The sequence below is a fragment of the Lissotriton vulgaris genome, chromosome 1_1, assembly GCF_964263255.1.
Source record: "Lissotriton vulgaris chromosome 1_1, aLisVul1.2, whole genome shotgun sequence".
NCBI lineage: Eukaryota > Metazoa > Chordata > Amphibia > Caudata > Salamandridae > Lissotriton > Lissotriton vulgaris.
The window spans coordinates 1,182,715,764-1,182,739,414 of record NC_141685.1 but is presented as its reverse complement, the minus strand read 5'-3'; the positions used below and the strand labels follow the sequence as shown (position 1 = coordinate 1,182,739,414).

The window sequence follows — 23,651 nt, the reverse complement described above, 5'->3', positions numbered from 1 at the left end:
TAACTAGATATTTCTTCCAAATGTTAGACGAGACATAAGTACATTCTTATTCAAAGTGACTAGGTATCAGTTTTACCCACACAATTCGGGCAGACTTGAGTAATTTATAGCATCCTCAAAGTCAGTCTTTCAAAAATTCCAAAGTATAGGACATGATAATCCAAATCCAAATGTTTCTCAAGAAAAGTCATTTTCAATCGTTCGGAATATCGGTGTTTGGGCAGATGTGACCCAGGGACCCCCAGTATGTAAGGGGAATAAGTCCCCCTCTTCAAACATGCCCGGGGGCTGCGTTGCAGAGAGGTGTAAAAAAGGGTGTGGCCTCATTACACCTCTCTGCAATGCAGCCCCCTGGCGCATACTGGAGGCTCCTGGTGCGCTAGTTGGCCCCCAGGGACCCCCAGTATGCAAGGGGAATTAGTTCCACCTTTGCAAACGTGGCAGGGGGCTGCGTTGCAGAGAGGTGTAACAAGGGGCATAGTGATGTCATCAGTGATGTCATTTGAGATGTCATCAGTGATGTCACTGACCTTGTCATGAATGATGTAATATGTGACATCATCAGCATTGGATTGCGGGTGAGCAAAATATAGTTAGTACAACTAACTATATAGGAGCAATTTCAATGGTTTTGTATGAGTGAAATGTCCAGCTAACTATAACACCCCTAAAACGTATAGTTTTTTGAGTGAATTTTAAAGGTTTTTTAAATGCGAATTCCTAACTATATAAGGCCTGAAACCTATGGTTTTTCCAGTGAATATGAATATATATATATATATATATATATATATTCACTGAAAAAAACTTAGGTTTCAGGCACGTTATAGGTAGAAATTAGCATTTAAAAAAACCTTAGAAATTCACTGAAAAAAAGCATAGGTTTAAGGGGCGTTATAGTTAGTTGGACATTACACTCGTACAAAACCATAGAAATTCACCCGTTATAGTTAGTTGCGCTAACTATAACTCGCACGGTCGCAATGCACTGCTAATGACGCCACATATTACATCACTCATGACATGATAAGTGACATCACTCATGACATCACTGATGACAATTCAAATGACATCACTGATGACATCATCCAGTGAATGTGTGTTTTTCTGAAAATTAAATATGTTTTATATATGTATATCTCAAGGTCGATGGAAGAATAAATGGGCACGTAAGTGTCTAAATGGATGATTTGTTTTGTAAAATTGATTGTATAACTGGCTAATTAAGTGTATCTTAGTGAATACATGGGTTAGCGAGTAATGTTTAAATATGTAAATATCTGTATCAGTCTCTCACTTTGTGTATAAGTGGCTGCATGGGTTGGTGAGTAGCTACATGAGTGCTTATATGGGTTATTAGTTGGTTTTTTGAGTATCAGTATGAGTGTCTCAGTGTCTGTATGGTTCGGTGGGGGGTATTACTTAGTGCATAGATGCATGAATCAAGCCACGTCTCAAGGCGCTTGAGGGAGGGGGGGAACTTAACTTATCGAATATCTAAGTTTTTAGTTGTTTTCTGAAGGAGAGGTGGTTCTGTGTAAGGCGGAGGTGGGTGGGGAGAGAATTCCAGGTCTTGGCCGCTAAGTAGGAGAAGGATCTTCCCCCCATGGTGGATCTTTGGATGCGTGGAATTGCAGCGAGGGCTTGATTGGACGATCGTAGTTGGCGGTGTAAAAGGACAGGTGCGTGTTGAGGTATTCGGGTCCTAGGTCGTAGAGGGCTTTATGTGCGTGGGTGAGGAGACGGAACATTATTCTCTTGTTGACGGGGAGTCAGTGGAGGTCTTTCATGTGACCGGAAATGTGAGCTTGGCGGGGGATGTCTAGGATGAGTCTGGCTGAGGCGTTTTGGATGCGTTGGAGTTTTTTCTGTAGTTTGGCTGTGGTTCCGGCGTAAAGGGTGTTTCCGTAGTCCAGTCGGCTTGTGACCAGTGCATGGGTGACCGTCTTTCTTGTTTCGATGGGAATCAAACGGAAGATTTTTTTGAGCATACATAGGATGTTGAAGCATGATGATGAGACGGCGTTGACTTGTCTGGTCATCGAGAGGGAGGAGTTCAGGATGAAGCCCAGGTTACGTGCGTGGTCCGTTGGTATGGGTGCGGTTCCCAGGGCCGGTGGCCACCATGAGTCGTCCCAGGCGGAGGGGGATGATCCTAAGATGAGGACTTCCGTTTTGTCCGAGTTCAGTTTTAAACGGCTGTTCTTCATCCACTCGGCTACTTCTTTCATCCCTTCGTGTAGGTTGGTTTTGGAGGTGTTTGGGTCTTTGGTGAGGGAGAGGATCAGCTGGGTGTCGTCTGCGTAGAAGATAATGTTGAGGTTGTGTTGGCGTGCGATGGATGCGAGGGGAATCATGTATACGTTGAAGAGGGTGGGACTGAGTGAAGATCCTTGTGGTACGCCGCAGATGACTTCGGTGGCCTCTGATCTAAAAGGGGGGAGGCGGACTCTCTGGGTTCTTCCGGCGAGGAACGAGATGATCCAGTCCAATGCTTTTCCTTGTATTCCGACGTTGCTGAGGCGTTGTATAAGGGTGCTATGACAGACTGTGTCGAAGGCTGCGGAGAGGTCAAGTAGGATGAGGGCAGCTGTTTCTCCGTTGTCCAGTAAAGTTCGAATGTCGTCTGTTGCTGCGATGAGTGCGGTCTCGGTGCTGTGTTTGGCTGGGAAGCCGGACTGTGAAGGGTCGAGGGATTTGTTGTATTCGAGGAAGGCGGCGAGTTGACTGTTGACGGCTTTCTCAATGACTTTGGCAGGGAATGGGAGGAGCGAAATGGGGTGGTAGTTCTTAAGTTCAGTGGGGTCTGCTGTGGGTTTCTTCAAGAGGGCGCTGAGTTCGGCATGTTTCCAGCTTTCCGGGAAGGTAGCGGAGTTGAGGGAGCAGTTGATGACGTCTCGGAGATGGGGTGCGATAATGGAGTCTGCTTTGTTGAAAATGTGGTGGGGACATGGGTCGGTGGGTGATCCTTAGTGGATGGTGTTCATCAGGCGGATGGTGTCTTCAGTGGTGATTGGGTTCCAGGCGCAAAGGTTGTTGGAGGGGGGTTTTAGTTCGGTGGTGGGTGGGGTGGACTGGTCTCCACAGCTGTTATGTATGTCAGCGATTTTCTTGTGGAAGAACGAGGCTAGAGAGTCGCAAAGGTCTTGGGAGGGAGTGATGTCGTTGGTGCCGGCGGTGGGGTTGGTAAATTCTTTGACGATGTTGAATAGTTCCTTGCTGTTGTGGGCGTAAATGTCGAGTCGATCCTTGAATGCTGATTTCTTGGTGGATCGGATCAGTTGGTGGTGTTTGCGGGTGGCGTTCTTGAAGGTGGTCAGGTTGTCAGTGGTTGGGTTTCTTCGCCAGGCTTTCTCGAGGGTGCGACAGATCTTCTTGGATTTCTTAAGGTCATCATTAAACCAGGGGGCTTTTTTGCTGTCATGTTTGATTTGATGGTTTTTCAAGGGTGCTATTTCGTCAGCACTGTGGGTGATCCATTGTGTGAGGTTGGTGGCTGCTTGATTTGGGTCCGATGATTTTGCAGGAGGGTTTTGGTGAAGCGATGCGAAGAGCTGGTCGGTGGTAATTTTGTTCCAGTTTCTCCGGGGAATTGGTTGTGGGTCGTAGTCTTTTTGTAGTTGAAGTGAACGCAGCTGTGGTCCGTCCAATGGAGAGCTGTGGTGTGATTAAAGGAGATGTGCTTGCTGGAGGTGAAGATTGGGTCAAGCGTGTGCCCGGCATAGTGGGTGGGGGTGTCAACAAGTTGTTTGAGTCCGAGATTGGCGAGGTTGTCCAGAAGGGTGGTGGTGTTGCTGTCGTTGTTCTTTTCCAGGTGTAAGTTGAGGTATCCCAGTAGAATGTAGTCCTCGGAGGGGGGGGCGTGTGGGCTGATGAAGTCAGTGATGTCTTCGCTGAATTGTGTGCGGGGTCCGGGTGGTCTATAGATGAGGGTGCCTCTGAGTGTGGTCTTAGGGTCGGTGTGAATCTGGAAGTGAAGGTGTTCGGCGGTTGTGAGGTTGTCACCGGAACTGGTCGTGATGCGGATGGTGTTCTTATGGATGATGGCGATGCCTCCTCCTGTTTGGTTGATGCGGTCCTTTCGGATGATCTTGTAGCCGTCCGGGATGGCTATGGCGATGTCGGGCGTTGATGAGGCGTTCATCCAGGTTTCTGTAAGAAAGGCGACGTCCGGCGATGTGGTGTCGAGTAGGTTCCAAAGTTCAATAGCCTGTCTGTGGACCGAGCGGGTGTTGAGCAGGATGCACTTCAGGTGGTTAGTGTCGGAGCTCTGTTTGGAGTCTGTGGATTTGGTGTGGGTCCTGATGCAGTTGAACTTGCAGGAGTGGCAGGTGAAGGGTCCATGGGTGTGTCCTGGGGCGGCTTGGTAGCAGTTTGGGAGTCGGCCGGGGTTAAGTGCTGAGAGGGTTGCGTCGACGTACGTTATGCGGGTGGAGTGGATTTTGCGGGGGCCAGGGGGTCTGGCGCTGGGCGCGGTCCAGGGGCGGACGGGCGTAGACGGGCTTACCTTTGGCAGGCCTGCGGCGCGCAACGCTGCGCGTATGTTGCTTTGACATAAGTAGATAGTGGAGGGGGCGGAGCGAGGGAGGAGCAGCTGGGAGGCGGGAGCGGGGTGGGGAGACGGGCACAATCAGGCAGCAACTATCTATTTAAATTAGGCAATGCGAGCTTCACAATACTAATCAGGCACAGATGAAAATGCGAGCAATGCATAAACTGGCACAAATAAAACTGCGAGCAAAGTACAGATCAATACTTGGCAGCAGTGAGCAATAGCAGGCACCAATTCCTTCAAAGCAATGCAGGCAAAGCACTACGATACCCAGGCCAGAGAGCGTGGTGAGCGACCGCTTCTGCGAGAGTCAGGACGGTCACAGCGCTTCTTTCGAAGGGATAGGCTTTAGCTATCAGTGGGAGGGAGGAGCAGCTGGGAGGCGGGAGCGGGGTGGAGAGACGGGCTACGAGGCACAACAACAACAAAATGGCAGCAAAAGTAAAACCGAAACAGATTGGGGCACAAAGTTGAATATCGCTATGGGCAGTGGCACCGGCACAATCAGGCAGCAACTATCTATTTAAATTAGGCAATGTGAGCGTCACAATACTAATCAGGCACAGATGAAAATGCGAGCAATGCATAAACTGGCACAAATAAAAATGCGAGCAAAGTACAGATCAATACTTGGCAGCAGTGAGCAATAGCAGGCACCAATTCCTTCAAAGCAATGCAGGCAAAGCACTACGATACCCAGGCCAGGGAGCGTGGGGAGCGTTATACACAGCTTTTCCGCACCAGAAACGCAGAGCCATGATAAAAAACCAACACTGGTGCCATGAAACTAGGGCCCTAAAAGGGGATGACCTTAACCCTAGATATCGGTTCTTAGCCTAAGAGTAGCATGCCTTGATACACAACACGACCCACCGAGAGATGGTCCGTTTGTGCACCGCCCGTCCCTTCTTAGCGCCCACTTAACCAACAAAGAGTTGGTCATCCACCCGGAACTGGCGTGTGAGGTCCAGATAGTATGAGATCGCACGTTTTGGACCAGACGGTGGAGCCGCTCTTCCTCTTTAGAGGGATGCAGAGGCGGAAAGAAGGTGGGCAAGGTGATGGACTGCCCGATGTGGAAGGCTGTGACTACCTTGGGCAGGAAAGAGGGTCTTGTCCGCAACACAACCTTGTCTGGATGGACAGAAAGGAAGGAGGCTTGGAGGAAAGAGCCTTGAGCTCACTCACTCTCCTGGCAGAGGAGATGGCAACCAGGACAGCAGTCTTAAGCGTAAGAAGACGGAGAGGACAGTTATGAAGTGGCTCAAAAGGAGCGCACATCAGGTAAGTCAGAACCAGGTTCAAGTCCCACTGGGGCATCACGAAAGGAACAGGGGGGAACATATGAGTGATGCCCTTAAAGAACCTATTTACAATCGGGGACTTGAACAAAGAAGGCTGATCAGGTAGCCTTAAGAAGGCGGAAAGGGCAGAAAGGTAGCCCTTGATAGTGCCCAGAGTAGAGCCCTGCTAGGCAAGAGAAAGAACGAAGAGGAGAACCTCAGAAAGGGGGGCAGAGAGTGGATCCACAGACTTTGCTGTGCACCATGCCACAAATCTGTTCTACCTGCAGGCGTATACCGACTTTGTGGAGGGACGCCTGGCTGCCAGAATTACATTACAAACTTCAGGAGGCAAGTCAAATGGCCTCAACAGTCGCCGCTCAATCTCCAAGCAAGGAGGAGACTGGACAGGTTCGGGTGGAGGACCTTCCCCTGCTGCTGCGACAGAAGGTCCTCCTGAAGAGGCAGACGAATCGGGGGATCGACAGACATGCTGAATAGCTCGGGATACCAGTATCTTCGTGCCCAGTCCGGAGCCACAAGGATAACTTGGGCCCGGTCGCGTCTGATCTTCTTCAGCACTCTGGGCAGAAGTGGTATAGGCGGAAAGGCGTACAACAGCCCGCAGCTCCACTTGCGACGAAAAGCGTCTCCGAGCGAGTGCCGCCTTGGAAATCCCACGCGCAGAACTGTTGACATTGCGCGTTCTCTTCTGTGGCGAATAGATCTAACCGAGGCTCTCCCCACTGCTGAAAGAGGCCTTGCGCCACGTCCGAGTTCAGACGCCATTCGTGATCCATCATGCACCCACGGCTGAGTTCGTCCGCCCTGGCGTTCAGGGAACCTGCCAGGTGTTGAACCACCAGGGTCACGCCTTGATGTTCCAGCCACTGCCAGAGGCGCAGAGCCTCCTGGCATAGGGTCCACGACCCCACCCCGCCCTGTTTGGTACACATGGCGGTGGTGTTGTCCCTGAACACCTGCACTACACTCCCCCGGACAGAGGGGAGGAATGCCTTCAGTGCAAGCTGGATCACCCGCAGCTCCAGAAGGTTGATGTGGAGCCGGGACTCAGCCGGAGACCAGAGGCCTCTGAACTCTGCCTCTCCCATGTGGCCCCCCAGCCCTGGAGGGATGCGTCCGTCACAACTACGTGCTCCGGTTGGGGTAGGAAGAGGGATCTGACGCTGACCCAATCGCGGTCCGTGAGCCACCACTGCAACTGTCTTGCAGTGCCCTCCGAGATCAAGACATGGTCGGACAAGTTGCCCTGATGCTGAGCCCACTGAAACTTCAGGTCCCACTGCAGAGCCCGCATCCGCCACCTGGCGTGATGCACCAGAAGGATGCAGGAGGCCATCAGCCCCAGAAGCCACAGCGTCAACCTGACCGAAACTAGGGATAACGGCTGAAAGATCGGAATCAGAGCCTGAATATCCCGATCCCGCTGTTCGGGGAGGATAAACCCGAAACTGCGCTGAGTCTAGAACCGCTCCGATGAAGAGGAGCTTCTGAGAGGGACACAGGTGTGACTTCGGCACATTGATGGAGAACCCCAGCAGGTGCAGGAGGTCGGCCATAGTCTGGAGGTGGCTGACGACTGTCTGGGGCGAGCCCGCCTTCAACAACCAAGGTAAGGGAAGACTGAAACCCCCAACCTGCGCAGATGAGCTGCGAACACCGCCATCACTTTCGTGAACACCCGTGGGGCGCTGGTAAGGCCGAAGGGGAGCACGGTAAACTGAAAGTGCTCGTGGCCTACCGTGAACCGCAGGTAACGCCGGTGGGCCGGCAGGACGGGGATGTGAAAATAAGCATCCTGCAAGTCCAACGCTACCATCCAGTCTCCCGGGTCCAGGGCAGCTAAGACCTGAGCCAAAGTCAGCATATTGAACTTCTCCTTCTGGAGGAAGCCGTTGACGTTCCTCAGGTCCAAGATAGGGCGTACCCTTCTTGGGTACCAGAAAGTAGTGGGAGTAACAACCACACCCCACTTCTGGCCATGGAACGCGCTCGATGGCCCCCTTGGCCAAGAGGGCCATAACTTCCTCTTGTAGAAGTTTCAAGTGATCTCCAGACACGCGGTGGTACTGCAGTGGCATGGCTGGAGGGGACACCTCGAAGGGGAGGGAGCAGCCCCTTCGGACGATTTGCAACACACACCTGTCCGATGTGACAGTGCGCCAGTGGAGGTGGTGATGGCGAACCCTGCCCCCCACTGGCGTCATATGGGCCTCAAAGCTCGGACTAGGAGGGTTTTGAGGCGGATCCTGCAGGGGCAGGTGTGGACTGGCCTTGCCGTTGTCCCCGACCTCCGCCACGGCGGTTTCTACGTCCGCCACCGCACTGGATGGTAGTCTGCGGCCCGTGGCTGGCAGAACGTGTGGGGGCGCCCTTTCCTTGGCCACGAAAGGAGCGAAAGGCAGCCGTTTGCTGACGCGGGGCCGGACTTGGCCGTAGCCCTAGAGTCCTTAAAGCGCTCAAGCGCATGGTCTGCCTTGTCGCCAAAGAGGCGACGGCCCTCAAACGGCATGTCCATAAGGGTGTTTTGGACATCAGCCGAAAAGTTGGCGGACCTCAACCAGGCGTGGCGATGAATCGCCACCGTCGTTGCCATCGCTCTGCCCAGTGAGTCCGTGGTATCCAGCCCACACCGGATGGAATAGCGTGCCGCATCTCGACCCTCCGCAAGGGCTTGGGTGAGTTTAGTCCGGACCTCCTCCGGACATTGCGGCAGCACGTCCGCGTCCCACAGAGTTGGTGTAACGACCCAAGAGGCACGCGGTGTTGACTGACCGCACCCCAAACTCAGGGAGGAGAATACCTTTTTTCCGTATTGCTCGTACCTCTTGGATTCCCAATCAGGGGAAGCCGTCGGGAATGCGGTCTGGGAGTTAGATGCCTGGATGACCAGACTCTCTGAGGTGGGGTGGGTCGACAGGAAGCAAGGGTCGCCCGGAGCCGGGCGGTGGCGCCTGGCCACGTTCCTATCTACAGGCGGACCTGTAGCGGGCTTGGACCAAGTGCCCAGAAGAACATCTGACAAGGCCTTGTTAAACGGCAGCAGAGGCTTGGCTGAGCTTGCCTGCGATGTAAGGACCTCAGTGAGGAGGTTAGTCCTCACGGCCGCGACGGGGAGCTCAAGGCCCAAGGCCTTGGCAGCCCGCGTCAGCACCATACTATAGGCAGCCCCCTCCTCAGTAGCCACGGTAGGAGGGGGAGACAAAACCAGTGTCGGGCGAAGTGTCAAGACCACTAGCCTCCCCAAGCTCACCTGTCCAGTTCTGAGAAGACTGGCACTCACGTGTCAGAGGGTCCTCGGACCCCTCCCAATCCCCCTCGCCACCCATCTCCTGATACTCAGGGTCAAAGATGGTGCCGGGTCATAGAAATAGAAATCTCGCCGCTCTCGACGCCGGACACGAATCGAGGGTAGGACCAAGGATGACGTCGTCCTGGGACGGCGCCTGAGGTGACACCCTGGGGGCCGGCACCGGCGAGGTCGTAAGGTGAACCGGTGATGACCCGGATCCGGAACCGGATCCAGCGGGGCCCTGCGGCGTCGGGACCGAAGCACCCGGCCCGCTTGGGGACCCAGTCAGGCCGCTTGGCCCGAAGGCGCCGCGGAACCCAACGGAGGAGCGAGCGACCTCGTGGCCATGAGGAAGGTGTTGATTTCCTCCGGCGTCGCGTTCTGCCCAGGGACCGGCGGGTATGGAGCAGGCTGCGATGCCTGCGGCTCTGGCGGAGCCGCGGGGGCGGTGTCGCCCGAACACCCGGCCGCGTCGCGCGAGCGTCTGGGGAAGTCAGAAGAGCGATGACGCCTCTTCGACTTCTTGTGCCTCTAATCTGAGGACTTCGAGCCTCAGACTGGTGACGACTCCCGGAGCTATGATGACTCCGACCCCGCGATGGGTACCCATGACCTCCTTACGGACCGGGACCTCGAGCGGCTTGGGGCCGACTGCCGGAGCTTGAGTCGCTTGCAGGACAGCTCCTGTCTCGCTTTGGACGTCAGGGCACGGCAGTCGGAGCAGGACTTGTCTTCATGGTCGGGGCCCAGACAGTGAAGGCACCGGCGATGGGGGTCGGTAACCGACATCAGTCGGTTGCAGTCGACGCAGGGTTTGAACCTGGGCATCCCTACCGGCACCGTTGGAGTCGAGCGACTTCAAAAGATGATCAAAAAGGATCGAAAAAGTTAGTCAAAATTTGACTAAGGGTACAACTTTTTCCGGATCTGCTCTTGCTGGCGCGGAAAAAAGAAGAACTGACGTCAGCGCGCAAGGGCGGCGTCTAAGTACTCCGGCGACGTCATCCCGGCGCCAACGACGCCGACGACGGACGCGGAGCCGCAGACGACGCCTACCGACGCGCAAGGGTACTGCTACGCAAATGTTTTCGGATCCAGTCTGACGAATAGGGATATTCTAAGGTAAGGAATCTAATACTAACCTGGGGCGTGGCTTGGCCGGCTGCAGGATGGCCGCACCTTGAGTGGGCTCTGCCGGCAAAGCTTTCCATCCGACAAAAATCCTGCTGCCTGAGCGATCTCCGCTGCTTTTCCACACTGCCTACCTGTTGGCGTGGGCGTCTGGAACCGGCTGCCGCCATTCTTGCTGATCCTGGAGGTGCTGGAACTGAGGACGGGGCTGCTGGTCCGGGGCAGCCTTTGGGCCTCGTGTGTCTCCCCGTCCCGCTTGCGGTGTCGAGCCGGGGGCCGGCGCTAGGGGGGCCTCTGCGGACATCTAACATCCGCCGGTGAGTGGCGCTCCCCAGGGGGGTCGGCTGGGGCCGGGCTGTGGGCTGCTGCTGCCCGTTCTGCTCCTGGGGCGCCGCGGCCTGGCTGGGGCCTAGTGCCGGCTGCGGCCTTGCCTGGCGGCCTGGTCCCGGCCTGGAAGCGGGACTGGCTGGGCGTAGGGGGCGGTGCGGCGGTTGTTCTGGGTCCCGCCGGGCTGGCACCTTCATCCGTGGGGCTCGGGCCTCTGGACTCTGCGGGCTGTGGTCGGGCCGGGCTGAGGATCCTGCCATCGCGGCCTGAGCATGGTTGGGGCCTCCGACGCGTTCCCGGCTCTGGCAGCCCGGCGGTCCCGGCGGCTACCGGGCTCCCTGGTTGAGGCCCCCGACCCACCATCCCACCCTCCGGGGGGCATCTACTCCGCGGCGAGGTGTGGCGCTGGGGGGCCCCGGCTGACACTTCACCCCTCTGACTGCTCTCACGACAGGGCCCATTGAGGCAGCACCTAATTCCCACGAGTGGACCCCAGCCTTCTGGCAACCAGCTGTTCCAGGTTTCCCTTCTGCCTGTGGGCCTCCTCCTTCACATCTGCTCTCAGTCTGGAGGTCCGGTGGGCCCTGTGTGCTGTGGGGTGCAATACCGGCCCCAGTGTTGAGGATCTGCGGCCAGCTCTGGTGATAGTCCCTGGTGCCTGAGTCCTGCTGTGCCCTGCCTGGTCTGGTAGCCATTGTCCCGGGTGGTGTGCCGGTGCTAATTGGAGAGGACGCTGACCAGAGGCCCCTTCCTGGCCCCAACTTGGCATTCTTCTGTGCTTCCACCCCTTGCCCCCTTTGCTTCCCTGGAGCCCTTGGGTTGGCTGGCCTGGTGGGATCGACGATTCCTGGTCCGTTTTGCTCCCTTTCAACAGCGTGGACTCGTGGTGCTGTGGTTGCTGGCGCCTGATAGCCTCGACTCCCCCCTGGGCCCCCTGGCTGCGATCCTGAGCACTCCGCTCCTTGTGGCACGGCTTAGGCCCCGACGCCTCTCCTGCTGTTCACCGGCTCTGCAGTGCTTTGCCGCGTCATGGGAAAGTCGGATCCCAAGCAGCAAAAAATTGCCTTTGACCTGCGCAGGTCCTCCTGCCAGGAAGGCGCGGGCCCGAGTCGGCGGACTCTGGCGGCACCTCGGAGGTCCCCCCGGGCCGAGACGACGATCTCAAGGCGATCATGCTGGAGGTAAAGTGAGCGGTCACCGGCATTGCTTCCCAACTGGAGCAGCTCTCGGCTCGTCTCGACACGGTCAAAGCCAGGGTGGACTCACACGACAATCGACTTCTTCACGTCGAATCCAAGGTCTCGGACGCTGAGGACGGTGCCACCCAGGACAGACATAAGCTGCTCCAGATGGACAAAATCCTGGCTGTCATTCGAGAGAAAAACTAGGACCTTGAGACGCGCTCCTGTCGGAGCAACCTCCGCCTGACGGGTTTTCCGGAATCCACAACTATCTCGAAGATGGAGGACTACATGGAGGACCTCCTCGGGGAACTGTTCGGCGATGTCCTTTCTTCCTTCTTCGTAGTGGAACGGGCACACCTCTCGCTGGGGCCGCGACCTCGTCCTGGCATGCCCCCGCGGCCAATCGTGGCTAAAATACTAAACTTCCGTGACCGTGATGCCATCCTCCGGGCGGCCAGGGACAAGGGCACCATCACTCATCAGGGCAACACTCTTTATTTCTACCCTGACTACACCCCGTCAGTGCAGGCTGCCAGAAGAGAGTTCCTACCTGCTAAGAAGATTCTCCACAGACACGAGGTGGACTACTCCTTGGCTTATCCGGCCAAACTGAGGGTTCGTCAGGGCACAAAAACGTTGACTTTCCCAGACCCGAGGGAAGCACTCGCCTTTGCCAAGCGCCTTGACAAGGAATCCAGACACTCACCTGCCGGATCTACACGTGAGGCCGCCAACCAGCTGAGTGACAATGACTAATGGGTTTTGCTGGCTCCGTTATGTGCTCTTTGCTTGTTATTGCTATCTGCTTCTCCCCTGCTGACCCGGGTTTGGCCCCGCATTTCCTCCATCTTAATTTAATTTTTATTGCTCCTGGGTCCCCTCCCTTATCTTGCATTGTGTGCGATGTTCTCCTGGATAATGCGTCGCTGCTGCGTGCAACCCTTTTTCTTCTCTGGACCTTCTCTCCCACAGGTAGGTTTTTTTTTTACCATTGTGTACGTATGTAGCGCCTGGGCAGTGTGGACTTACTGTTAGCTCTTTGTCTGTTAATAGGCTGCTGTCCCTCTCTAGCTTGGCCACCCTGCCTTACCGCGGGGGTGTACGCCGAGCCCTGCCATGCCCTACCAGGGATGATTCCCTACCCGTTAGTTTTGCTACCCTGTCCAAGTTTGGGGTCCCTGGGGTGGGATGGGGGGTTTCTCAACCTGATTGGGGGGGTTGGAGTGGGTGGTGGGGGGGTGACTTTGGTGATGTTTCCGCTTCTGTGCGGACCTAGGTCAGCGACTTGTGGAGGGTGGGTGCGTGGTTTCGTTCTTTTGCCTCCTTTATGGCTTGCTTGTGTTATTCTTTTATTGATGCTCTGTGCTCCTGCATGCTTGATCGTTCTTGACACACCATATGTGGGGTTATCTCTGCCTGGTGGAGGGTGGGTTGGTTGTTTAGTGTTCTTGGAAGCAAAAAGGCTTTGTCGCGCAGTTTTTTTAATGATGCTCTGTGTTACCAGATGTGCCAATGCTCCTGTTACATCCAGTTTAAGGTTAGCTGCGGGGGGCGGGGGTGATGTTGTTTCTTGGAGGGATGGTCGAACTGCTTAAATGTCTCTATGCTGCCTTTGATTTGCTATGTATGCTCCTTGACATGTGCCATGCCGTGCTTGCAATTCTGCTCATTCCTGTCAGGCTTGGGTGACTTCCTGATGTGGTCCGGCGCACGGTCGCCACGGAGATGGTTTGACCCCTTCCGCCTGCCTGCGACATCACACCGGCGCTCTTGCCCCTGGCACAGGCCCTCTCCTTCATCGGTGTGAGTCCCTACCTTCCCCAGAGTGGCTTGTTTTCTATAGCGTTGCAAGCTGTCCTGCTCCCTTCAGTGGATCGCCAGTCTATCCCGCGCTCCCCGGCTGTGCAGCCTGGCTAGTCTCTCTGCTAAGCTCCCCTAGCGACACTTCCCTTTCCCTGCCCCCTCATGGCTAATCTGAAATAATGGACGTGGAATGTCCGAGGCCTGAATGACTATCGTAAGGCCCGCCTGACCCATGCTCACTTACAGCGCCACTGCGTGGATGTTTGTCTACTGCAGGAAACTCATTTGCTTCCCAGCTCGGTGTCAAGGCTACAGGCGCGCTACTGGGGAAAAACCCACTCCTCAACGTACTCCTCCTATGCCAGAGGGGTCTCCATCCTGATATGCCACGACCTTCCTTGGCAGAACTCTAAGGCCTGCACTGACCCTGGGGGTAGATGTGATCCTCCACGGCCTCCTGCTAGCGCAGCCGGTCACCATTGCCGGTGTATGGCCCGAACTCTGACAACCCTGAATTTTTCCACCACATCTGGCACTTGATCTCTTGCAGTCCAGCTGCTGTTATTTGGGGTGGGTACTTCAATGTCGCCCTCTCAGCAACGTTGGACAGGTCGGGCGCCTCTCGGGCTAGTCCGCGGGCCGCTACTGCTTTGTCTTCTATCCTCTCCGATAATGCGCTCTCGGATGTCTGGCGTCATTTGCGCCCGGACGCCATGGAGGGTACTTGCATCACGGGGGCGCGAGGCTGCTGGTTGAGGATAGACCTCTGGGTCGCCTCGCCAGACGTACTGTCCTGGACGGTGGAAGCCACTCATATGGCCCGCACCTTATCCGATCACGCGCCGGTCCAGCTCCTCCTCAGGTCACCTGGTTCTCGGTGACAGCCGTTCTCCTGGCGCCTTTCTCCAACTGCCCTCATGGTATTTTGTGACGAAGTCCAGTCTTCCATCACTACCTTTTTTGAGCTTAACGTGGGGTCGGTCGACTCGGACTCTACCCTCTGGGAGAGCTTCAAAGTCTTCATTCGAGGGTATTGCATTTCCAAGCAATCGGGCGTTCTTAGGTCCATCCGCTCTGCGCTTGCTCGTCTGGAGGGCGAGATCCGTGACTTGGACGCAGCTTTGCTGCCTTATCCCAGCCCCGAAACGCTTGCGCACCTGCGACAGAAACACACCGAATTCTCGGATGAGGCGGGTCATGAGCTGTCCTTTCAGGGCAGAGAGGGCCGTGCCCGCCACTTCGGGGAGGGGGATCATCCGGGGCGCACTCTCGCCAATCTTTTGCGACCCCCGTGCGTGGCTTCGTATATTACTGACCTCAGCGATGGTGGCCCGGATCGCACCAGGTCCTCGGAGGAAATCATGACCCGGTTCACTAAGTTTTATTCCACCCTATACTCCGCGGGCTCTTCCCCCTCATCGGCGGATTTTGACCAATACTTAAAACGTGCCACAGAGCGTGTTTGCATCAGTCAACTCTGGCTCTCCCTTCACCACTGCGCAAAGGTGCCCTGTGTCACGTTTTAAGTTGGGGGATAAAGTCCCCTTGAATCCTAAGAATCCCTGGGTCCAACTAGCCCACCATGTACCTCCAGTAAGCACAAAGAGCTGAGTTGCAGAGAGGTGGCCCGAGGCCTTGCCCCATTTTACACCTCTCTGCAATGCAACTCTGTGGCACTTACTGGACATACCTGGTCGGTTAGTTGGCCCCCAGGGACCCTCAGGATTCAAGGGGACTTAATTCCCCAACTTAAAACGTGCCACAGGGCGCGTTTCCACAATTGTGACATCAGGCCACACCCCCTCCCTGCACCACTGCGCAAACTCACCCCCTGGTGCGGTGTAAATTGGGGGATTACATCCCCTTGAGTCCTGAGGGTTCCTGGGGGCCAACTAGCCTACCACTTACCTCCAGTAAGCACCACAGAGCTGCGTTGCAGAGTGGTGTAAAAAGGCGCATGGCCTGGGCCACCTTTCTGCAACGCAGCGCAGTGGCGCTTACTGGAGGTTAGTGGTGGGCTAGTTGGCCCCCACGGACTGTCAGAATTGAAGAGATATTATTTCCCCAACTTAAAATGCGCCACAGGGTGTGTTTGCACACATGTCACCTCAGGCCCGCCCCTTCCCTTCACCACTGGTCAAACGCACCCCGTGGCACCTTTTGGGTTGAGGGATAAAGTCCCCTTGAATCCTGGGGGTCCCTGGGATCCAACTAGCTCACCAGGTACCTCCAGTAAGCACCACAGAGCTGTGTTGTAGAGAGGTGTAAAAAGGGGCGTGGCTTCTGAACACCTCTCTGCAACACAGCTCCCTGGCGCATACTGGATTTATGCAAAGCCCCGGGGGTGGCGGTCCCTGGGGGGGATTGGGGCCCCGCACATATTTTTTGCTGCCCCTGGGACCTGGTCCACCCAGGGACTTCAATCAAATGAGGCACGAAAGCCTGCACATTTTTTTTTTTTTTTTGCGGCCAGATTCGCGCACCCAGTGCGAATTCGGACGATTTTTTTTTAACAATCCTTTTTTTGGCACTGGGGGTCCTCACGGGACACCCTGAGCAGGCCTAGGGGATCAGGGTGTTTCTACCCTGCCCCTTTTCTTGTTTGGCGCCTTTGTTTTTCTCATTTCTTGTGCCTCGGTCTACCGAGACACAAGATGGCTGTCAACACTTCCTGGTTTGAAGTGTTGACAGCCAATTAGAGTGAAGCTCGTGATTAGAAGGGTGACCAGATCCACCGTGCCTCTATATATCGATATATATTTTTTTATTTTCTCAGCAACTACTGAACGGATTTACACCATTTGAAAAAAAGAGTTCTTTCTAAGGCAAGGACTACCTTTATGCCAAATTTGGTGTAATTCCGTTCAGCAGTTTGAGCTGTAACCGTGTCTAAAGTTTCCTATGGTAAATGCATTTTTTCACCTCTTTTTCTTGAATTTCTAAGGAACAACCTAACGGATTTACACCATTTAACAAAAAGTGTTCTTTCTGAAACAAGGGCTAACTTTTTGCCAAATTTGGTGTAATTCTGTTCAGCAGTTCGGGCTGTAGCCGTGTCTAAAGTTTCCTATGGGAATTAACATAGAGAAAACACGTATTAGGACCCCCCTTTTTTCTCGGCCCCCACTTGCCGAATCACCCCGAAATTTTCGACATAGCAGCTGACCGGAGCAGGCCATAAGTTTTGAACAATTCGAGAAGATTCGTCAACCGGCGTCAAAGTTATCAGGAAAAGAATGTTAGGATTTTCCTATGGATAATAGGTCTTAACTATAACTACCTACTGGCGACCGCCAGTAGGAGATATATATATATATATATATATATATATATATATATATATATATATATATATATATATATATATATATATATATATAGGTTAGCTGGACATTTCACTCATACAAAACCATTGAAATTCCCCCGTTATAGTTAGTTCAGCTAACTATAACTCGCTCCCCCGCAATCCACTGCTGATGACGTCACATATTACATCACTCATGACATGGTCAGTCACATCACTCATGACATCACTGATGACATCTCAAATGACATCACTGATGGATGGATGGATATATATATATATTGATGGCTGTGTGAGAGAAGCTGGGAGTGTGAGGAACCCAACATCTTGTAACGCCTGTGTTTTTCTGCAGTAGCATGAAGCACCATCTTAACTAGAGGAGGCTAATTGATTCCTTATTTCAGACTTATGTCTCCAAATTACCACGATCTTGAAACTAATGATAACATTTTAAACTCACCCTCCGAAACGACACCACATAAAACGTATCCCCTCTCCGGCGCAGAGCTTCTAGGAAATCTTGATAGCTTCTTGGTGATACATAATAAATTTCCAACTCACTCCCTGGGTTTCTGTCAATGAAGCAAAACAATTCACTTAAATAGTTGTAGCATTTTGATAGCATAGCAGACTGCAGCACATTTTGTCACTGTGGCACTATTGCATAAATAGTACAATCTATTCAAGATAGGCAATGATATTTTACATTCTGCTATGTTCTGAAAAATACAGACTTGGGAAAGAAGAATCTGAATGGTCTGCTTTTGCTCACAATTCAGACCTTGAAGTGTTTTTTCGGTGGTGTATAGTCTCTGCAATGGGGAAGTCATGAGTGAAGAAAGTTACTGCTCTTTATGCCTAACCGCAGCATTTCTTATTGTACGTTTTTTTCAGTAAACTTTTTGGAATTATATAATTTATGAAACTCTATACCTAGATATGAAGTACCCACAGGGCAAAGAATTTGGCTACAATCAATGGATACTGCTCACTTGGCAGAGCCTTTAGTCTAGCCCGGTAGGCATTTCCGCTACCTCAGTATTGTCTGGAAATGCAGTAGACAAAGAGAGTACCCAGCGAGACTACGCTTTTAGCCATGCCAAGGAAGGAGCTCCCTGACACAGTGCCTGCTGGTCACTTCTGAATACAGGGCCACTATGTTAGATATATTTGTATAGCGCATGGCTGCCCAAGCACCGGAGCATCCCAGCACTGGCGGACGGTTGGCCAGAGAAGGTGAAGCTACACAGATGAAAAGACAGCCAGGTATAATCTGTTTCTAAATGCCCAAGAAACATGTGCGCACCATGCGCACACACCGTGGAGATAGATGGATGAAAACAGCCTGGTTTTGGTCTGTTTTCTAAATGCCCAATAATATTGTGTGCTGCGTGCAGCAAGTGGAATGGAGTTCCATAGGGCAGGGGTCAAAGCCCTAAAAGAGCGCCAGCCAGCTCGGCTCCTACGCACCCACGGAGTGCAGGCCATATGTAGGTCTGAGGAGCGTAGTGCTCGCGCTGGAACATATAATGTAAAGAGCCCCAGCAATATCTGGGGACCCTGGCCGTGTGGGATCTTATGGGTGGTGCAGAGAGTTTTAAACTGAATACTCTGTTCGATCTGCAGCCAGTGGAGAAGGCGCAAGAGATGGGAGGCATGACAGTGCTTAGGGAGGGCGAAGAGAATGCAGGCAGCCACATTCTGTACCCTTTGAAGTCTCTTAGTGACAGTTATATTTTTACGCCAAGTAGCAGTCCATTGCAATAGGCGAGACGTGACAGAACCACTGATTGAATGATTACTAATAGAGTGGAAGCATAAAAAAAACTGAATGGGTTTCAGAGCGCATAGATGGCCAAAGCATGTACCTGCCACCTTTTGGCGTGAAGCTCAAAAGAGAGGGATTTGTACATCAGGACCCCCACGTTCTTGACTACACTTTGTGGTTGGGGCAGAGTGGCCAGTGCCGCAGGCCACCACTGATAGTCCCATTTATGGGTATCGCAGCCTACCAGGAGCACCTCGATTTTTGAGGAGTTAAGTTATAGATGATTATCCGCCATCCAGTCTGAGATGGCCAAAACATCTTCACGGAATTTCAGTTGGTCTAGAGCTAGATTGTTGGAGAAAGTGAATATCAATTGCGTGTCGTCAGCGTATGATATCATATTAATATTCCGCACTTTAGCCAGGAGGGCTAGAGGGTGGATGTATACGTTGAACACCGTAGGGCTCAGGGCTGAGCCTTGGGGGACACCACTGCTCAGGGGGTAGGTGGTTGACAAGTAGTGGGGAGCAACATTAAACTTTTCATCTTGACCACCAGTGCGGGGCAATGCCTACAAATTACACCCTCAACTCAGTCATCCTCGTCCCAGTACATCTCAGACACAGACTTCTGCCATTCAAAACAAGTACTGAATGCAGGGTAAAGCTCTAATCCCTTTACCTATTAGGGCACAGCCTTGAACCATGTCCAGCAGTTACTGAGAGCAGATTTCCTGTGAGTATTTCTCTTTGTGGCTATAGTGGTACACCCTCATTCGGCCTCAAAAGATTTATTATGCTCACTGTTAACTGAACAACTAAGGCAGTTGTTCCCTGTCCTTGTCTTCATTTGCTGGTCAGGCTGTGGCAATCCCACTGCTAGACTCTTAGACAAGGTGATGAATAGAAGGTGGTAAGATCACATACTGGTAAGTAACCATTGGGCAAAGCTATGCTGTTAGTAAGGAGGCGGAAGCTAGTAATTTTGTTTGGCACTGCCCATCTTCACTGGGTGCAGAAGTAGCTGGAAACCTCTGAGGGAGGGATTATCTTGCTTCCTAACTTCTAATGCCAGGCCTAGGAAGCATGACAGGTCCAACAAACTACAAACTGCATTACCCTACTGGTGAGGTGCAGATGGATTTTTCCCTCTCTGGTCCTAATTTAGAAAGTCTAACCAAAAAGTAGCACATTTATCTGGTAATGTTTTTGATGTCTTTAGACCACGAATACAAAACATGCTGTTTGGGGAAGGGTCCATTCTTCACCCCTGAAGGGTGCTCGGTCCAGTGGGTGGGATGTGCTTATTTCACCACAACATGGTCTTAGCAATATCCCCTTCTCATGAAACACTTTGCAAAGTCGGGTATAAGGCAAAATCACTAGCTACTATCAATCAACCACATTCTATGTCGAATGCATTGAATTTAAAGTCTGCGAATGTCTGGCGTTCCCATACCCAGACATCTACATACTTTAAAAATAAAATTATAAAACATTTAATGAAAGAATTTGAACCAATTTTTAATATGGACATATTGTGTGAAAGGTAGACATTTATGGCCCAAACTGATTTTTCCTTTTTGACCTCTCTTGCTTCCCATGTCACAGAACCAGACTATACTTTATATTTTATCAGCTTTTAAAATAAATGTTTTTTATAAACAGATTTTATTGGGAGCCAGTTAGGCAATCATATGTTCATAGAAATATATTTTGGCGTACCAGTGCTACTAAACCCTCCCTTCACTGAGAGTGGTAAAGAAAACTCGTCTGACATGCTCCAATCAAACACCCGTAATGACACAGGAAGAAACCTATCTTTTATACCCTCATGTTTTGTGAGTAGTGTTCCACAACCTTCACTACCAATAGCCTTCTTCTCAAATCTGACACTTACCATTTTGTCTGACAGCAATAGCTGATCGATCAGTTGCTATATCGATCAACTTATTTCGTCCGATATGGCAGATTTAAAATCTAATACAAGTAAGTCTAATCAACAAGTTACTTACCTATGGTAACGCTCTTTATGGTAGATCATGGGTACTCACAAACTTTCTTTCGGGGGCCAAATTTACAGTGTGGTTTGTGGCTGAGGGCTGCACCGGTGGGGGCGGGGTCAGTGGGGCGGGTCTAGAGCAAAAATAACTGTGACCATGAGGTTAAACACAGGTCCCTGCAGTGGACACCTTTGTCCACTGAGCCACCAAACCCAGTGCGCGCACCCCCCCCCCCCACACACACACACCCACACACACACACATACACCTCTCTAACGCTCTGTCACCCTCACTGTCTCTCTCTCTCTCTGTCTCACTCCCTTTCTCTCTCCCTCTCTCACCATCTGTCACCCTCACTGACGGTCTCCCTCTCTCTCTGTCTCCCTCCCTCTCCCACTGTCTGTCTCCCTCCCTCTTTCAACCTTCCTCTGTCTGTCACCCTCTGTCTCCCTCCCTGTCTTCTTCCCTCTGTCTCCCTCTCCCTCTGTCTCAGTCTGTCTCCCTCCATCTGTCTCCCTCTCCCCTCTGTCTCCCTCCCCCCTCTGTCTTCCTCGCTCTCTCTCCCTCTCCCTCTGTCTCCCTCCTCCTCCCCCTGTCTCCCTCCTCCCTGTCTCCCTCCTCCCTCTGTCTCACTCTCTCTTTACCTCCCTCTGTCTGTCTCCGTCTGCCTCCCTCCCTCCCTCTGTCTGTCTGTCTCCCTCCCTCTGTCTCTATCTGTCTCCCTCCCTCCCTATGTCTCTATCTGTCTCCCTCCCTCTGTCACTCTCTTTAAACCTCCCTCTATCTGTCACCATCTGTCACCCTCTGTCTCCCTCTGTCTCCTTCCCTCTGTCTCCCTCCCTCACTGTCTCCCGCTCACCCTCTGTCACCCTCACTCTGACTATCTCCCTCTCTCTCCGTCTCTGTCTCTCATCCTCTGTCATCTGTCTCTCTCCGTCTGTCTCCATCTCCCTCTGTCTCCCTCCCCCCTTTGTCTCCCCCCCTCGGTCTCCCTCCCCCCTCTGTCTCCCTCCTCCCTGTCTCCCTCCTCCATGTCTCCCTCCCTCCCTCTGTCTCACTCTCCCTCTATCTCCCTCTCCCTCTGTCTCCCTCCTCCCTCTGTCTCCCTCCTCCCTCTGTCTCCATCCTCCCTCTGTCTCCATCCTCCCTCTGACTCCCTCGCCCTGTGACTCCCTCCGTCTCCCTCCTCCCTCTGTCTCCCTCTGTCTCCCTTCTCCCTCTGTCTCCCTCCTCCCTCTGTCTCACTCTCCCGGTCTACCTCCCTCTGTCTCCCCCTCCCTCTGTCTCCCCCTCCCTCTGTCTCCCTCCTCCCTGTCTCCCTCCACCCTGTCTCCCTCCGCCCTCTGTCTCCCTCCCCATCTGTCTCCCTCCCCATCTGTCTCCCTCCCCCTCTGTCTCCTCCTCCCTCTGTCTCCCTCCTCCCTCTGTCTCCCCCTCTCTATCTCCCCCCTCTGTCTCCCTCTGCCTCACTCTCCCTCTGTCTACCTCCCTCGGTCTCCCTCTATCTCCCTCCCTGTCTCCCTCTCCCTCTGTCACCCTCTTCTTCTGTCTCCCTCTCCTTTTGTCTCCCTCCTCCCTCTTGTCTCCCTCCTCCCTCTTGTCTCCCTCCTCCCTCTTGTCTCCCTCCTCCCTCTCCCTCTGTCCCCCTCCTCCCTCTGTCTCCCCCCTTCTGTCTGCTTTCTCCCTCTGTCTCCCCCTCCCTCCGTCTCCCTCCCTCTCGGTCTCCCTCTGTCTCCCTCTCTCTGACGCCCTCTGTCTCCCTCTCTGTCTGCCTCTCTCTCCCTCGTGTAGCATCAATTTGAGACTGCTAATTTTGGACAAAAAAACGAAGCAGTGTGACTAAAACTTTTTAATTTCTTCTACCTTTTTCGCACACTTTATAAATAGAAGGCTATTCTTTTAGCTAACCTTTTAGCTAGCTTTTTTCATTTGTAAAACATTAGTATCTTTGTTTTTATTATTTGCATCTTGTACATTTTTTAGTGAGCTGGCTGCTATTGTAATGCTTTTTGCACAGGTGTGAATATACTCATGTTTTATTTCTTTGTCCCAATTTTAAATTGATCCTCTAGATGAATTGGCACTTTAGCTCTTTTATTAAATGAACTGCCAGCTTTTATAACGCTCTATGTACATCCTAAGAGCTGTAATGGGGAAAATCTTAGGTACTGTATGACTTGGGCTCTCCGTTAATATTGTTCGCCTCCACTTATAAAAATGTAGCTAATTTAAGATAGACTGTTAACAATTTTATGATAGTTTGTGGATTGTGCTGGTTATGTGCTTCCTCTTTATTTTTAATAACTTGTATGCATTTTATGTGGACCTCTTTGGAGTTCCAAATCTTTAATAAATATTGAATTGAATTGAGTGGTCTATCAGGGGTGGCATAATACATGCTGCAGCCTCTGAGAGGTCTCTGGGGTACCTATGACCTAGGTATATATGATACAAAATATACTAGGGACTTATAAGGGCAACCCACAATCCAATCTGTGCTGTACCTAAAGTACACGCAATCATTTTAGAGAGAAAGCAGCTAGGCTGGGGCTCTGGATAGCGGGGTCTCCGCCAGACTAAAGTCGAAAAACAGTCAAACATCAGCAAAAAGTGGGGGTAACTATAAGAAGCAGATCCTACTCTTCTACATGTGTGTTTGCAGCATTCAGCGCATTTGCTAGTGGTTCCATGTGTAGATTGAAAAGAATGGGTGAAAGTGCTGAACCCTGTGGACCTAAGAAGGTTGGGAGAGCGAGTCATGGGGCAAGGGCAGTGTAACAAGCTTGATGGGACTATAATGTAGAACAAAAGAGGGTCCCCGAATCATTAAGTGTAAGGAGAGGAAGGCAGGATACAATATAGCAAAGAACAGAGAGCCTCTCCTTAACATGTGATTCTAGAGCGGGTGCTACCTCAGCCTTCAACAATACTTTGTTCCACAAGACATTAATTCATATGAAACATGAATTGCTCATATGAACACC

General features: G+C 52.5%; 1 protein-coding gene across 2 annotated transcripts in view; it reads right to left on the bottom strand.

Moving 5' to 3' along the window:
* Window positions 1-23,651, bottom strand: part of ATF6 (activating transcription factor 6) — a 1,839,477-nt gene that overhangs the window by 136,890 nt on the left and 1,678,936 nt on the right. For both annotated transcript variants that reach the window (XR_015309808.1, XM_086964422.1), the window contains exon 14: window positions 17,358-17,469. Coding sequence is in view for 1 of the 2 variants with exons in the window: in XM_086964422.1 (XP_086820548.1) it covers window positions 17,358-17,469 (112 nt within the window). In the remaining variant the exon portion in view is untranslated. The remainder of the gene's footprint in view (window positions 1-17,357; window positions 17,470-23,651) is intronic.